This window comes from Protopterus annectens, chromosome 6.part0, assembly GCF_019279795.1.
Source record: "Protopterus annectens isolate FY-2018-M chromosome 6.part0, PAN1.0, whole genome shotgun sequence".
Classification (NCBI taxonomy): Eukaryota; Metazoa; Chordata; order Ceratodontiformes; family Protopteridae; genus Protopterus; species Protopterus annectens.
In genome coordinates, this window is record NC_056737.1 from 626,366,844 (window position 1) to 626,384,376 (window position 17,533).

General features: G+C 37.8%; 1 protein-coding gene across 1 annotated transcript in view; it reads left to right on the forward strand.

The window, feature by feature from the left end:
- The window catches only part of LOC122804069, a 152,754-nt gene extending 140,555 nt beyond the window's left edge, over window positions 1-12,199 (forward strand). Inside the window, exon 6 of the mRNA XM_044073734.1 lies at window positions 12,072-12,199. Within this exon, the coding sequence (XP_043929669.1) occupies window positions 12,072-12,130 (59 nt within the window). The 3' untranslated portion in view covers window positions 12,131-12,199. The remainder of the gene's footprint in view (window positions 1-12,071) is intronic.
- Window positions 12,200-17,533: the final 5,334 nt, after the last annotated feature.

A 17,533-nucleotide genomic window follows, 5' to 3' on the forward strand; every position in this document is an offset into this window, starting at 1 on the left:
ATATCTGGAGATATTTGCTATACCAACTATTTGGAGCATTATTATTTTAGCTTCAATTATTTATGTCAGAAGTTAAAGAGATGTGATTAATTATAATTAATTGTAAAACATCCATCATATCTCTTATGCGGGTCATTAAATAGTTTTGATCTATAAGCAATTGGCATTTTCTCTTCAAAAATCACTATACCATTCTGACTGTCAGTCACTTGCATAGAAATGGCTTAATTATTTCACAGTATTTAATACTGGATCATCAGTAATTAATTTCTTAAGCATTTCCAAACTCTTATATTATTCATAGCTCACTTTCCAGACTACATCTTGCTATAACAGGTTTCTTACAGTCACACCTATCTCAGATGTATTAGACACAAATTGTGCAGGATACTGGATAATTCTTACAAATCTCTGTATTGCCTGCTGCTTTCTTGACTTGGAATTTGTAGAGGCACATGGATTTTTTTTTCTGGATCAGGTTTCAGACCCTCTTAAAATTAATATGGCCCTTGTATTTCAGACTTGTTACTCTGATTCTACATTTGCTTTTATTTATCTTAGAATTATGATTTACAAATATAATAGTTATCTGTATCATCCTAGTTTTTCTTCTTGTGCCTTATCCCCACATTACTAAGTAATCAACTATGCTAACATCCACCAAGCATTCAATTACTATGAAAACAACTCTGTGGTACACTTCTGAAGCTGGTGAAATACCAAACACACCTACAAAATCTAATCTTCTTAATGATCTATTAAATGTACACAGTTTCAATCTTTTAGTCTAGTTTTATGTGTCAGAATCCATGTTTTTTATCTATAGCTGAGACATGATAAGCACTTAGAATTATTGAGTCCACTTACCTCTTGAACTGCAAGCACAGGGTATTGTTTTTAGCCATTCACTATACTCAGATCTTGAGGAACAAGACAAATGCAAATCTTATTTTTCATAACAGTGACTATATTGTTTGTCCAACCTGTTTGCTCTAATTACTCCTTAATGGCACCTAAGTATTCCATTCTATTAATTTCCTTTTAAGTTTTACTTCTTGAATGCCATAGGTCTTTTTATGGGAGTATGAATCGAAGGCATTGCATCAAATTTCATTTGTATGTGATATTCTCTTTACAGCTTTCTTATTCAGTAAATAAATTAGTGTAACAACAAAAGACCTCCCATACTAGCTATTAATAATGTGAGTACCCCAAATGCTTAAAGAGATGGCAGATCCAGGAAGGGCAATGGCAGGAACTGACTATGATCAATTCAGCATACTAGCAGCATACAGATTTTGACCTTTCAGTTCTTGCAAAAGTTATTTCATTTATACCTATAGTAGTCCTTAATGAGTTGGTGTTATTAGCTAATATTGTAAGATTTGTTGCTGCAAATTGCATTTGATGTGCATTTTTCAGCTCACTGTTTCTCAACAAAATTCAGATAGACACTAGTCTATATCCTTTCAGTATATGGATGTTTCTGATAAAATGTTTAATTATGAGTGTGATGTAGGTACATATTTTAAAAAAGCATGAGAATGATTCACATGTCATATCCTATAAGGTGATATAGTCACAATTCTTTATGAAAGAATTAGGGTCTATATTAGATCAGCGAACGCTTAAAAAAGCGAACACTGGTTGATTGAACTTATGTAAGCGAAAGCTTACAATCTCGAACTGTCAGATCAGCGATTTTTTTCATAGGAAAAAAAATTGCTGATCCAAAACACATACACACAACACAAGCACACTAAACAAACAGCAATCCACACACATACACCTAAAAATCTGACACCTAACCCTACACTAAACTATACACACACCACTAACTATCCACTTACCTTAACCCAAACCCTAACCTTAAGGTCCATCACTATTGCATACTCACCTCACCCGCTCCCTAACCCTAACTCACCTAACCCGCCCTAACCCTCACGTCCACACAATCGCACACATACCTAGCCTGCGCCCTAATCCTAACTCACCTAACCCACCCTAACACTCACATCCACACAATTGCACACTTAACTGAATCCAACCCATAACTTTCCACCACAGCACTGAAAATACTGAAGCAACAGAAATGGACAACCAAATTCTTTCCCTAGGAAAAAATTTGGGTTTCTGTTGCTTCGATATTTTAAACATTCGCTTAAATAAGTTCGATCAACCAGGGTTTGCTGATCTAATATAGACCCAAAAATTAAAACTGTTCTTTTTTGACATACTCAGTAAATTTATGTTATCAAAGCCTAATAACAGTAGTATTGTTTTTGAAGAAGTTTTACTAAAATTACTCCCTTGTGAACTAAGACAATTTAGAGAAAGGCAAGCCTATTATGATTTGAGTAAAAAACAATGGGCATGTTTACAGGGTTTAAGTCAGACAGGAAAGAAATATTTATTCAAACCTGCTAACAAATGGGATAATCCTATTATATGCAGAAAATATTATACAATGTGTTCTGATTTACTGAATGATGAAAAGGCAGGTGTAAAACTAGCAACATGCTCTCATAGACAATATAATGAGGACTTGGTATCAGTTTTGAATAGGGGATAACATCTAGCCTTTTGTACTAAGAAATATGTCAAACAGTTGTGGATTGAGCAGTCAATATGTAGTGCGTTATTAGTATCTAAAATTCATAAATGTTTGACAAATCCACTGGGACATCCATTAGCATCATTAGTAAATTGTTTTATACATCATGGTGCTTCATTCTTAGATTTTTTTTGAAACAATGTTTAGATAAGAACTAACTTCAATATTAAGAATGCTACACAATTATTAGAGAAATTTAAAAACAGAATGGCAACATTAATATGATTGGGCAACTGCTGACATAGCTATTTTATACACATCCATTTTTAGAGATATGGATAGCAGTCAGTTGCTTAAATGCAAGAAGACCCCATGACAAGCTATATTATGTCCCTCTTACACTTATGTCTTATACATAATTATTTTGTGTTTGCATAGACATTTTTTGCAATGTATCTGAACTGCAATGGGTGCTCAATCCACACCAGTGTATGCATTTATTTTTATGAACATGGTAGAATGTGATTTAATCTGCTTCAAATTGTTTTATGTTGAGAAGGATGTGCTTTGTATCCAATAAATATATATTTATTGTTTACACATAATGAGCAAGAGCATGAATTTGGTGAATTTTTGGATGGTTTAAATGAGAATTAATATGATTTAAAAACAGTGGGTAATGTTAATCAGAACAGAGTCAGTTCCTTAGATGTTTACTTAAGAAGAGTGTCAGGGGTGCTCCCAATCAGTAGGTTATATAAGATAGTGACAGATTCTAATTATATCCTCCAAGTAACTACCCAACTTACTTTATTAACTGCTTACCTTATGGATAACTATAATACAGCAAGAATAAAAATGACCTTAAATGAGGATTTTGAGTTAGTGAAACTAGATTTGAACGAAAGAGTTTTGGGAGGGGTTACACTGAACACAGTTTAATAACTCTTTCTGTAAAGACTTTCTCCCTTGTTTTATCATTTTACATCTCTTTTTGTAGAATAAATGCAGCTCATGAGCTTGACAATTTTGCCTCTATGCTTCATCTCAGTAACATGTACATCTAAAGTATCTGTAGAATGCTGTGCTCCTGTTAAGAACAGATACCAAAAATGGCAAACTATAGCCAGACTCAAGTAATTAAAGATTTTATCTATGAGTGCTGCTGTTTTATCTTTCCTTGAGGAAGGTAAAATAGTTAAGTACAGTTGTGGCTTCTTTTCCAACAAAATGCGAGACTACAGCACATCGCCACAACAGTCAGGAAATCCTTCTATGTGGCACACCTCATCACAAAGGGCTTTTCATCCAGAAAAAAGGAAGTCATTGTCCTACTGTACTCATCCCTCATTAGACCCATTATAGAATACAACGCCCCATTTGGTATGTACCTCTCAAGACATCTGCAACAACTGGAAAGGCCTCAGAAATACCTCACTAAAAGAATCACAGGCCTAAAGCAGATGCCCTACGCTGACCGCCTTAAAAAACTCCAGCTATACTCTGTCGCATATCGTCTACTCAGAGGCGATCTCTGCTTAACATACAAGGCCATGTCAAACCCAGAGCTGTTGGGCATGCTACACTTAAAGAAATCCCAATCCCTCAGAGCTACATGCTCCAGGGATATAAACCTTGTCATCACAATAAACAAAACATGCTGGAGGGATATGTTCCTGACCCAGAGACTCCCCAGACTCTGGAATAGATTGCCCATACATGTCAAGCAGAGTGCCTCTTTGGACCTCTTCAAGAGGAACCTTGACGATTGGATGGGAGAAAGGAAATTCACCCCAGGGATCACGTCAGTCGCCCTGCTAGACAGGGGTCCAAGAAAGTAAATAATGTGGGAAGAAATAGCCAGGGAATTGTTATGGCTAGGCTTGTATAGGCCCTAGGGCTGATAGCCTAGTACCAACCTATGAACCTATGAACCTATGAACATTGAAACTCTTCACGGTTCACAACTCATCCACTTGCAATGAGTAATAATCAAATTTCTGAACTTAAAGCTTCTAGCTTTTAGATAAATTTCCTTCCTTGCAGTGTAATTGTTCTGGGATGCTGTACCCAAGCCATTATTTATACTGCAAAGTATACTTCTCTAGTTGAATTCACAGGAAATTCTTCACTGCAAATTATATATATTGAGTAGTGTAGACATTTCTTGAGTTCTGAGAAATATATTTTCTCCACTCTCTGAACTGTTATGCCAGCTAACTTAATAAATAACACACAGAACCAGTAGATGTGGTCTCCTCCATAAGATTTATATTGAAACTGATTTCTCTAGACATTTGTGTAGCACATAATATGTCAGTCATTGCTAGCTCATTACTATTTATATCCACATGCAATATAGCTAACAATATACATTAACAGGATGGTAGATCACTGTAGTGATGCACAGATTGTCCACTAAGTTGATAATTCTACCATCCTCTTCACAGATGATATTACCTCATTTGTTATCTGTAAACTGCAAAGTGCATTCAACTCCATACAGTCCTGGCTGAAATCTCCTGGACTGTATCTTAATGCTGGCAAAATAACATAGCCATGGTTTTACCTGCATGGATTCTAGGACTGGTTAAAGTGATTCTACTATCTCTGACAAACAAAAATGATGTGTATTATTCATTTCATTAATCCATGATTGAAGAAGGTAGTTCCATCAAACTGCTTGGACTCATCATTGATAATCATCTCAAGACTGATAAGCATATAATTACTGTACTACTTAGACAAACCAGAAGCGCAGATGTATTTACAGGATTGGAAGACTTGCTTACTCCTGGTTCCCAACTTTCTCTCTCTCTCTCTTTCTCTTTCTCTTTTCTGTTTGGCCCAATCCCTGAGCCAATAGTTATAATCTCTGTTCTTTTATTTCATGATTTTCCTGGCAAGTAGCAATGGTAGCACTGCTTAAAAGGCTACTTTGCACATTTGGAATGTGTTAGTCATTTCCTAGCACTTTTCTCTCCTACCTTCCCATTTTTATTTGGTTTTATTTGCCTCCCATACTTGATGACCAGATAGTCTGTTTTGCAATCATCCATTTATTCTTCTTCATTGGACAAGATCTGGCTGTGATGCAACTATCATCTAGGGAGCCCTAAGGAGTTTTGTTTCCTAACTCACCACAGTAGTTGATGTGCATGGCCTAAGATGTGAAGGCCTGCAATGCCTTCCTCTCAGAGCATGTATATTCCTGCATACAACACATGAAGGCTGCTATGTAAATGCGGTTTGTCCCATTCCCATGTGTTACATGCCATTTCCCTCTCTCTCCAATAGGTGTCAGCACTGCAGTGGTCCAACTTCCTTCCTCTCCCCAGAATGGGTGAGCTTGATTAGCCTCTCAACCCCATTCTTTCCACTCCAGTATCAGAGCTTCTAGTCAATGCCTTGTCATCTGGGCTGCGGATAAGACTTTATCTTGTGTATGACATAGCCAACATGTCCTCCTTACCAGTTTCTTCCACTAGGATAATGCTTTCTACATATATTTTCAAGGTAATACACCATGGTACAGTTTGGCTACTTCAAAATGCCACTATATAGCCAAAGAGCATCCAAGTTGCACTGCTACAGAATTATTTGGAAATATTTGACTATGAGGAATCTGAGTTGCCCAAATACAGAATTTTTTGGACAAATTTTATATAACTTTTAGCCATGAAATCTAAAGAAATGTATTTAAAGATACTGTCAAACTGGCAGATATGAAATTCTGCATTTAGCATGCATGTGCTGCTTTTAATTTTAGCTAGCTTTTGCTGAAGAACTAAAGACTTAAGTCTGGAGAAACTCTTCTATTTAGTTAATTTTGGAGGGAACACGGAGGACTTTTTTTAACTTTCCATACAGCTGTGAAATCTGAATAGGTCTCTGGAAAAATGAGTAGACACTGTATTCACACACATGCTAAGTGCTTAGAACTTCATTTTCATTAGTACTAAAAGTGTGTGGATGTATATGCATACATGGTTCGGCAGTTAGACTGCCTGTTGAACAGAGGGGTAAGTAAACAGCTGTGTAGGCAGATGTCAGAAAATATGGTTATTTTAAGATTTAAGTATGTAATAACAAAAACCATAAATGATGAGCTATACAAAAATGTAAAGAAGAATAATACATAGATATAAGATGAAACTGAATTATGAGCAACGTAGCTAGTAAAACTAAAATACTTTTTCATGGCATGTTTTAAGTGTTTTTTTTCAGTTTCTTGTTTTGAAACAACTTTTATTCATTACATTATTGATTTGAAACATGTGTTCATATATATTAATAACAACGATAGAAAAACAAATAAGGCTTTCATTATTATGCATAAGCATTAGGCATACCATTTCATCATAACACTATTCTTTATTCTTGTGCATTAGAACATATAGATTTACATTTCAGTTCTTACCAGTCTCTGTATTTCATTTATCTATTTGAGCATTGTTTTTTATTTATTGTTTCCAAATGTACCATTTATTTTTATAAAATTTTTCCCTCCATCTTTTAATGAACCCATCACTGTGTCTTTTATTTCCATGACAATACTCAGTACTTCCTTTACAGACAACTGGTTCAGTATTTGATTTCTACTTTCATGTAATTGATTTTTGGCTGCTAGTAATATTAAACTTAAGAAGCTCTTACTATTTCTCAACAACTCTAAACCAAGGCACCAAATTAATAGCATTACCTCCTTGGCTACTATAATATGTTCCCCCCAAAATTGTGTCAGGGCATTCTATAGGGAGTCGTTAAACTCAGTTAACTCCCCACATTCCTTAAAATATGCTCACGATTTTCTTTCCTATTCCCTTCACATCTCTAACATCTGCTCTCTACTTGAGGAGAAATCCTCTGAAGTCTACTTATAGTATAGCAGTACCTGTACATTTGCATGCAAATGTCCTAAATCTTCTGGACTTTGCAGCATACCTGGAGGCCTGTTAGATTCTCCGCATTGTTCTTTTGCAATTTTTCATTCTAATCTTTCCTCCCAATATTTTCTGATTTTCTGCGTGATTCTTAAAGTTATCATGTAAAACTTTATATGTCTTACTAATTACCCCTTTGTTAACAGCATCTTATGTTCTTGGTACCACTAAGAACCCTACTAGAACTGTTTTTTCACTCAGTACTTCTCCCCCCGTTGACTATATTCCACCAACAGTCCCTGATAGAGAAGATAATCACTGACCTGCAGATCAAAAACCTCTTTTGTTCTGCCCACTCCATCACTTTTTCCTACCAACTTATTTGTTCCCAGTAATGCGGTTCCTTTGTTAGTTTCCTCCACTTACTTCCTGTCATCTCTTGCCTATTTTCCACATATGCAGGAAGCACTATTTTAGCGGATGAAGCTGGTAAGGAGGACATGCTGACAGCCTCTGGTTGATAAAAGTATGACCTATGGACGTTATCAAAGGAACTAAAATATTTCCACTGCTGTTTTCTTATTGCCTACGTCTATGTCTATGTCTTTGGCTATTGATTCTTAATCAATTAAATAAATTCCAATAAATAGAAATTGTCAGAAAGAACTCCACCTATTTTTTTATTTTTGCCTGTGATCCATCATTTATTCTCTTTATTAACTTTGTTACACTGTTTGGGAATGCAAATTGTCAGAATGTCCTTTTTTAATTCCCTTGCTGGTTTAGTCTTTATTGTGTTGTTTGCCAAATATAATATTCTGTATAATAATTTCTATTCTCTCTATGGGCTTACTTACAAAACCCTAACCTCTTTGCATCCCTCACACTTTCACCTTGATCCACCATCATCTTTTTCCACTGTGATCTATATCCGTGTACTTGTGTTATGTATAAAGGTATCAGTTGCATAGCTTCAAAGTATAAACCACCCTGTTCATGGGAAGAATAATTTTATCATACTTTACTTTCACCCCTTTCCCTTCCCAAATAAATTCCTTCATGTTTTATTGTCGTTTACAATCTGTCCTCTTGTTGATAAAAGTATGACCTATGTACATTATGAAAGGAGCTAAAATATTTCCAATATTGGTGTCTTACTGCCCATCTTCATGTCCATGTCCACTAATTCCTAATCAATGGAATAAATTCCAATAAACAGAAACTGTCAGAAAGGACTCCTCTTATATTATTAACTCCCTAAAGTTCATTTTAGTTAACCCATGGTGCCTTTTTTAGGCAAGGCTCAAAATTCAAACCCACCACTGTAAACAGCACAAGTAAAAAAATGAGGGTTATGCTACTCAACGCCAGGAGTTTAAATCTCAAAATGCATGCGCTAGAAGCACTACTAAGTATGGAGAACGTCGACATCTGTGCAGTAACTGAAACCTGGTTCAAGGCTCCAGAGAGAACTGCAGCACTACTGGGCTACAACTCATACCACACATTTTGGCCACAGAACACGGACCGAAACACAAAAGGAGGGGGTGTATCCATATTCATCAAAGATACTCACACCTCCAGGTTAGTGGGGCAACTAACATTGGGCAAATCTGCAATGCAAATTGTAGCCTGCTACAGATCACCCTCCATGACCCAGGACCACCACTCTGCCTTTCTGGAGACACTGGAAAACATGAAGGTCCTACCAAACACCCTGATATTGGGCGATTTCAATTACCCTACCATTAACTGGGAAAACTACTTGAGTACAAACTCCCAGGCTCAGCGCTTCCTGGAATTTATCAACTCAAATGCCCTGGATCAGCTGGTAAACTCCCCTACCAGAGGCCACAACATATTGGACCTGGTCATCACCAACATGGGCGACAGGTGTTCCGTACCGGAGGTCAACCCGTCACTGGTTAGATCAGACCATAAACTAATCACCCTGGATGTCCACACCCCACCACCACCCCCAACCAATGAAACCACAGTGAAAAACATTTGTAAAACAAACTTTACCTTACTTAAGGCAGAGGTGGTAAGTTTCACAGCCCCAACACTAAAGGATAACACTGTCCAAGATGCAGAATCCTTTACAATTGCACTCTGTGAGCACCTACAAGGATGCATGAATCGTGCCATCCCTAGCAAAACCAAGACTCACTCTCCTAAGAGAAGGAAACCAGTCTGGTGGACCCTGCAATAAACAGGTTATACAACAGAAGGAGGAAACTAGTTTAGAAAAAAAGCAAATCCCAAGAAGGAAAGAGATCCCTGATCAGTATCAGTAAGAAACTAAGGTCCCTCATAAAATCATCCAAGGCTAACTTTGAAAGAAAATAGCCAAGGATTCGAAAGATACCCACAAAGTCTTCTTTAGCTATGTCAAGAATCTAAGTGGCAACTCACAGATATGCTCTGAGCTAGTGCAAAATAGCACAAAATATATTGAACCTACTGATATTGCCATCATCCTGGCAGATAGATTCAGTGCAAACTTCACCTCCCTCTCACCTTCAAAAGGGCCCACAACAATACCGGAAAAGTGTAGTGTCCCGGAAATCACAGAAGCACAGGTGAAAACAGCCCTTTCAAAAGCCAAAAGCACAGCATCAATGGGGCCAGATGCTGTCCCAGGCTGCGTCTTGCGCAGAACGAACTAACCCCCCACCTAAACATGCTGTTCAGCCTCTCCACAGGCTATGTGCCCATAGAATGGTGCACAGCAATGGTTATTCCGCTCCACAAAGGAGGGGCCACAACTGACCCTGGTAACTATTGCCCCATAAGCCTGACTAGCCTGGTCTGCAAGGCTATGGAGCGCATCATCATGGAACTCATTAACAAAGACATTGGGAACCTCCAAACACTTGACCCGACCCAGTTCAGCTTTGTTAAGGGCAGCTTATGCCTACTAAACCTGGTTGACTTCTTCAAGACAGTCACCAAGACCATAGACGAGGGAAAGGTGGTTCACACAGCCTACCTTGATCTCAAAAGGCATTCGACACCATTCCTCAGTTGAGTATTACAGAAAAACTCATCAGCCTGAACATAAACCCCTACATCACAAGATGGGTTGCCAACTGGCTTACAGACAGAACTCACACGGTAAGAATAGCAGGCTTCAGGTCCGACTCTAAACCAGTCGCAAGTGGTATCTCGCAAGGCTCGGTTCTGGGACCCCTACTGTTCGGCATATATTTCTCAGAAGTACAGGCAAACACAGGAGGACTATGGCTAACCAAGTTCACCAATGACTGCAAACTGGGAATCATAATTGACTCTCCGGCTGACACGGACATCCTTCAAAAAGGCCTTACTGAGACAGACACCTGGTGCCAAAGTCATGGTCTCAAGCTAAATGCCAAAAAATGCATAGTCATCTCGTTTGGGAAAAATAAAACACCCATGAATTACCACATAGGCAGCAGCCCCCTTAATACAGAGCAGGTAATAAGAGATCTGGGGACCCAGGTAGATAGTAATCTCTCCTTTGACAATCATATTGCCAAAGTAGTTAGGAAATCCTTCTATGTGGCCCATCTAATTACTAAGCCGTTCACATCTAGAAATAAAGAGGTTATAGTGCCTCTCTACTCATCACTCATCAGTCCCATCATAGAGTACAATGCCCCATTTGGGATGTACCTCACAAGACACTTCCAACAGCTGGAAAGACCACAAAAGCACCTCACTAAGAGGATTACTGGCCTCAAACATATGTTCGATGTAGCCTGACTGAAAAAACTCCGGCTGTACTCAGTGGCATATCGCTTACTCAGAGGTGATTTCTGCCTGACTTACAAAGCCATGTCCAACTCAGAATTGATGGACATGCTCCACCTAAAGAAATCCAAGTCACTGCTAGCCACACGCTCTAGTGAGCTAAACCTCACCACAACAATAAATAGAACATGCTGGAGGGATAGATTCCTGTCACAGAGACTCCCCATGCTTTGGAACAAAATTCCTAACTACATTAGGCAGAGCCCCTCACTAACACTCTTCAAGAGGAGCCTTGACGAGTGGATGGGTAACAGAAAATACACCCCTGGGATCACTTCATTGGCTCTGCTTGACAGAGGCTCAGTTAATTAATCAATGTGGCGGCGAAAGCCAACACACTCTGGCTAGGTTATAAATGCCCTCAGGCAGATAGCCTAGTACCTACCTATGAACCTATGAAGTCTGTTACACTATTTGGGAATGCACATGTTAATTCCCAGCAAACTCTATTGAACTCATTCTCTGATCAAAACTAATCAACAATAATGGTAATGTTTATATTCTGATACCATCTTGTCATTGTTCTGTTAATACTATAATTTTTTTGTCTACTTTCCATAAAAATGCGCTAATCTATATCAGTTTTGGTAACATTTTTATCATTCTTGACAGGTTTTAAATATTGATACTACAGATATAGTAAAGACATTACATGCTTTCAAGTTGTACAAAGGATATACATATAGTGCATTTTGCTTAGTTCATCTTTTTCATCTAAAAGATGCATTGTTATGAACATTTACTGCAATATTTATATCCTTAGGTAACAGAACAAGTCATTTTGCTATTCTATGGCATTTCCTGATTTCAACTTGATAATTTTTTTTTCTGTTTTGTAGCTGTACCTCACCGGTCCTGGTACACTTTTTTGTTGTGCTTCAGAAGGAACAGAAGTTGATCTGAGCAATAAACAATGTAAAAGGAGTTCAAATTTACTGATCTACTTAATAAAATAGTTTGAATTTAATGCTATGTTTCTTTGTATTGTGTTAAACCAAATCAAGTGTCAATATATTTTCTAGATGGAGTTGTTGAAGTACTATAAAACAGTAGATGACAGGGGAATGGATGCAGATTATGTAAGTCTTAAGTTTTTTTTATGAACTACTAGATAACATATTTAGTAAAAAAATTAGGTGCCCTGACAATGGACAAGTTGGAATGAACTCCAACTACTAGCTAGGATAAGATAATGGGACAAAAAGCATGATTTCTCATTTCAATCTGAAAAAAATGATTATTTTGGAATATTACAGTACTGAGCACATTAAAGGGATATGCATGAGATTAATAAAATAAGGGCTTAACCTTTTTTTTTCTTTATTTCCTGAAATGAAATCCAGACCTGTTGCAGTCTGCCTATACCCTATTGTTGTGTCTATTCATTTCCCAATGTAAACCTTATAAGAAGGGGTAGCCTGAGCTGTCTTGCAGGACCTATAATGCTGCAGATGGAGGGAGGTTTGCATTAATACCCATCCCACTCCATTAAGTGGAAATTATAAAAACACAGAGTCCAGTATACAACTATTCACCTACAAATAAACTGCATTGATAGTTACTGATATTGAAATGGACATGACAGCCTACTTGGCTGCCATTAATCTCCATTAAATAAAATATCAGTCTGTACAAGACATGAGTGCTGACTTCTGGACATTTATTTCCCAATATGACTGCAATGACCCAGACCTGAAGTAACTGAGTAGACTGATGTGCCTTTACGCCAGCTGTGAGTTTTAATGAAACTAGATGAATGAGCAGATGTAAAGCAGTTTGAATTTGTTTATTTTTATTTAGTTACTTACCTATTTTGTAATTAGATAAGTAGATTGATCCAAGGTCCATTTCTACCCAGAAAAAGTATAAAGCAGTTGAAAAGTACACAAATCAGCTATTTACAAATCAACTTACACCCCCATAATATTGGGTTCCTATCGCGAAATCGAACATTAAGAACGCTGAATACCAGAAGGCCAAACTTGGTAGTTTGAAAGGTGAGAATGTCGAAACTGCAGAAACCCAAATTCTTTCCCAGGGAAAGAATTTGGTTGGCCGTTTCTGGGGCTTCGGCATTTTCGGACCGGGTCAAGGAAAGTGTACAAACGGGTAGTGACGGACTTTAGGGTTAGGGCATGGGTCAGGTAAGTGTGCGGTATTGACAGACTTTAGGGTTAGGGCGCGGGTCAGGTTAAGTGTGCGGTAGTGATGGACTTTAGGGTTAGGGCTGGGTTAAGGATAGTGCATAGATAGTGGTGTATGTTAGGTCTAGTGTAGGTTTTGAAGGTGTTTCGTGTGATTGTGTTATGTGTGTGTTTTTTGGAACAGCGAATATTTTCCCTGGGAAAAAATTTGCTGTTTTGAAGTTTCAGTGTTATCCAAATTCGATCTTCCAATTTCGAACTTATGGTGTTCGACATTTTGGAAGTTCGATTTCGTGATAAAGACCAATAATCTCATCATAAGGTAATATGGCTACTCTGAAATATGAATACAATAAAGAGAAATGGGGAGTATAATGTAAAACAAAAAGCTACACATGCATGAAATAACTATAATATGGGTCTATATAATTTCATTGAAAACTCATTTCATTGAAGCTTAATTCATTGACACATATTCACAGAAAGCTCACTTCACTGAAAACCCAATTCACTGAAAGCTCACTTCACTGACAACTCATTTCACTGAAACTCATTTAGTTGAAAGGTATATATGGCCTTTTTCCCACTGTTGTGCGATCCTGGAGTTAGTATATAAAGTAGGGTGTGTGTGGGGGGGGCACAGCCCCCCACATTGGGGTGGGGGTGGGGAGTGAAGCCCCCCACATAAATTGGTTATATGTTGTCTTCTGGAAGAATTTTTTTCATTACACTTGTAAGTATCCATCTAGATGCTTTAAAATATCGAAACGTCAAAAACTGATAAAGCAGTTGGTGTGTATGTACAAGTGTTTGCAGGTTAGGTTTGGAGTAAGGGTTAGGTATGGGGTAGAGTCAGTGTTGTGCATGCTTGATGTTATTTGTGTTCTTTGTCCTTTTGTCTCGTGTAGTGGTGAAGCCCCCCCCCACTCACCTTACTCATGTGTGCTAATTCTAACCACAACCCTAATCCTGCCCTTAATCCCAGCTCTACATTACTTCACTAAAATCCCTTTCCCTTACAATGCCAGTATCAAGATGACTCTTGATCTTGATTTGGAGGTTTACTGATATCAGGATTTGTTTAGTGGGAGAGAAATAATCAATGCTTTGTGATTTTTTTTCTTTTGGGTTTTCAGTCATTCATGATATAATTGTTTAGATGCAGCATGCAGTAATGATGTCTTGATTTTTTAAAGAAAACACTATTCTGTGATACTTGATAGGGGGCACTAAATAAAACATGCAGAGGCTGTATTAAGTGTGCTAATCTACTTGTAAAAAGATTAGATAACGAAGAAGCAACAGGAAGCAACATGATCTTACCTGCTTGGCAAGCACTATTCTGTGTTACCTGAATTGTGTCGAGACTGTAACGTACTGGGGCTAGCATAGTGTTTTAAAGTTCTTTTTACTGTGTTTTTCTGTCAAAAAAGTAACTTTTGTGAAGTAGCAGTATTTACCAGCTATTGCTGCTTTTCTTCTGTGGGAAAGATGTACCATTTTTGGCTTCATCTTGAAGCAGACTACCAGTCCCACAGTTGGTCCTTCTTCCAGCCACAAAAAGAAAAAAAACTTACGCAAACAGCCTTTGCCACTACAGCAGGCTAACAATTTGCCTCAGCTGCAGGTGGATGACTATGCTATGGCAATTTGTTGTACCTCAGACCACTTGTCTTTTACCCCAGATCTGTCTAGTGTAGCACCTACAGCCACTATGGACTTTGGTTTTGCCATGTGCTCTGCAGCTGTGCATGGTCCCCTCAGTCAGCAAGGGACAGCCAATCTTGTCTGTCCTTGGAGAAGAAACAGGGAAGTTTTCCATGTTGTGTCAGAGTGCTTTGTCCATCTCTGGGGAAGTTGCTGCTGCCACTAGTAACTCAGTTGGTCCCATTTTCCTGATAAAAACAAACAGAAAACCAAGCATGTATCCACTTCTCCTCAATTTTCTTTGGATAGGAGTAGTTGACTGGGTCTGGCTCAAGGTTGAAAGTAGTTTCTGGTAAAAGAAAGAGGGATTCCTCTTTTCCTGAAGAGATGCAAGATTCTGAATCTAAACAGTAAGCTGCAGAAATTGATGCAGGTTTTTTTCTCTATTTCTGATTCAGACTCAGAGAAGAGCTCAGTTTCTTATTCTCCTTGTGGGGGTTCTCTTTCTCTGAGACTATTGTTAGAATGTGTCAGTGCTTTTAGTGGAAGAACACTGAGGTTTCTCAATCCCTCAAAAATACTACAAGTTGATATAGAAGGATTTTCCAGAACCTACACTCATCCGTAATGTTCTGTCTGCTTTAGAGGATGTGTATAACTGCCTGTCGTTTTCCTGATAATTACCTGGCTGCCCTAAAAAGACAGATAGGAAGTATAAATCTCCTCAGTATTTTAAATTTTGATACACTATTCACAAACTTGACCCAGCAGCTATAGCGTTAATTAATTCCATTGCTGCTAAACACTTAGTTAATTCCAGTCCTACTCTTTCTGATAAGGATGGGAAATTACTAATAGCACTGATTTTCAGAATTTTTAATTATCAGGTTAAAGTTTTTTCTGACAAATCGTGGAAGTATGAGGAACATTTTATCTGCAGTTTCTTCTTGTGAGGAAAAAATCTGCTTTAAAAAACTTTTTTTATTGCAAAGGTCACTACTCATTGTTTGCAGTGTGTGTATGTCTTTGTTGATACTTCTTCCAAGGCTATGGACACTGGTACTGGTTTGAAGAGGTTTGCATGGCTGCATTCTTAAAACCTCCAAGATGATGTTAAAAATAAGATTTTAAATTCTCCCTTGGATAGAAATTTAGTGTTTGTCCCTGATCTGCAGAGGTGATCCAAATGTGTGATGAAAGGGCAACCTGATCCAAGGATTGTCTAAGATTTCTCAGTTTTTCTTTTCCAAATTTTCCAAGAGATTTTCTATCATTTCATCCAATTTTGGCAAAAACAAACAAACAAATAAATAAATAAAATAACAGAAGAATCAATCTCAACAAAATACAGGTAAACAATTTTTTTTAAGAAGTAATGGCAAGAGGGTACCAAAAAGAACTCTCGACCCTCCCAAAACCAAGGACAGTCTAACAAGTCTGAATGACTATTCAAGAGATCTTGTGAACCCCTCCCACCCTGACCTCTTTTTTCTTCCAGAAAGTCTGAATCTCCATTTTTCCCTTTGGCAATAGATAGTTGCAGACAAATGGGTTCTGAAAATCATTCAGCAAGGTTACTGATGACAGTGGAAGGAAATACTTCCTTTCCATGGGGTCATTCCTCATTCTCCAGATCAGACTCTTTTGTTTTCACCAGTTTTTCATCCTGTGCTATCCCAAGGAGCAATAGAACCAATTCCTCCTTCCCAGGTGGGAAAGAGTTTTTATTCAAGGATGTTTTTAGTGCCAGAGATAGAAAATTCTTGGAGACCAGTTCTGGATCTTTCTTTCCTAAACCTGTTTGTAATAGTGCCCAAATTCAAAAGGATGTCAGTTTGCAACCTATTACTTGTTCTTCCTCTTTCGAGTTTCCCGGCAACATTAGACCTAAGAAATGCTTATCATCACATCCTTATTGATACAGACTTCAGATGTTTCTTAAGGTTTTGTGTGTTTGGATCACATTATCCATTCTCTGCCTTACCATTTGAACTAACCACTGCACCGAGACTGCTCACAAAATATCCAGCTCCAGTTATAGCTCATTGCAGGCTGCAATATATCAGCATTTTTTCATATTTAGATAACTTGCTTATCTTTGTAGAGTCTTTTTCAAAGTGTCAGGAATCTCTATCTCTTGGATGACAGATCTCTTACACAAGCTGGGATTCCAAGAGAACATTTAAAAGTCTTTCTTGACTCCTTCACATATGATTCTGTTCCTGGGATGTCAACTAGACACCTCAGTTCAAAGACCTTTTCTTCCACAAGAAAAAACAGATCTATATCTAATGTGTTCCACTCAGACTTTGGTCACTTCGAGGGAATACCTCAGGATTTTGAATCTCATGGCATCTATGGTTATCATGATATCCCTGGCAAGACTCCACATGAGAAAGATACAATGGTATCTGAAATCTCTTTGGTCCCAGCATCAACATACTTTATCTTTTGAAATCCTGGTTCTGTGGTTTGTTAGAAGAGAAATCTATTCATGGAGATAATAGGTG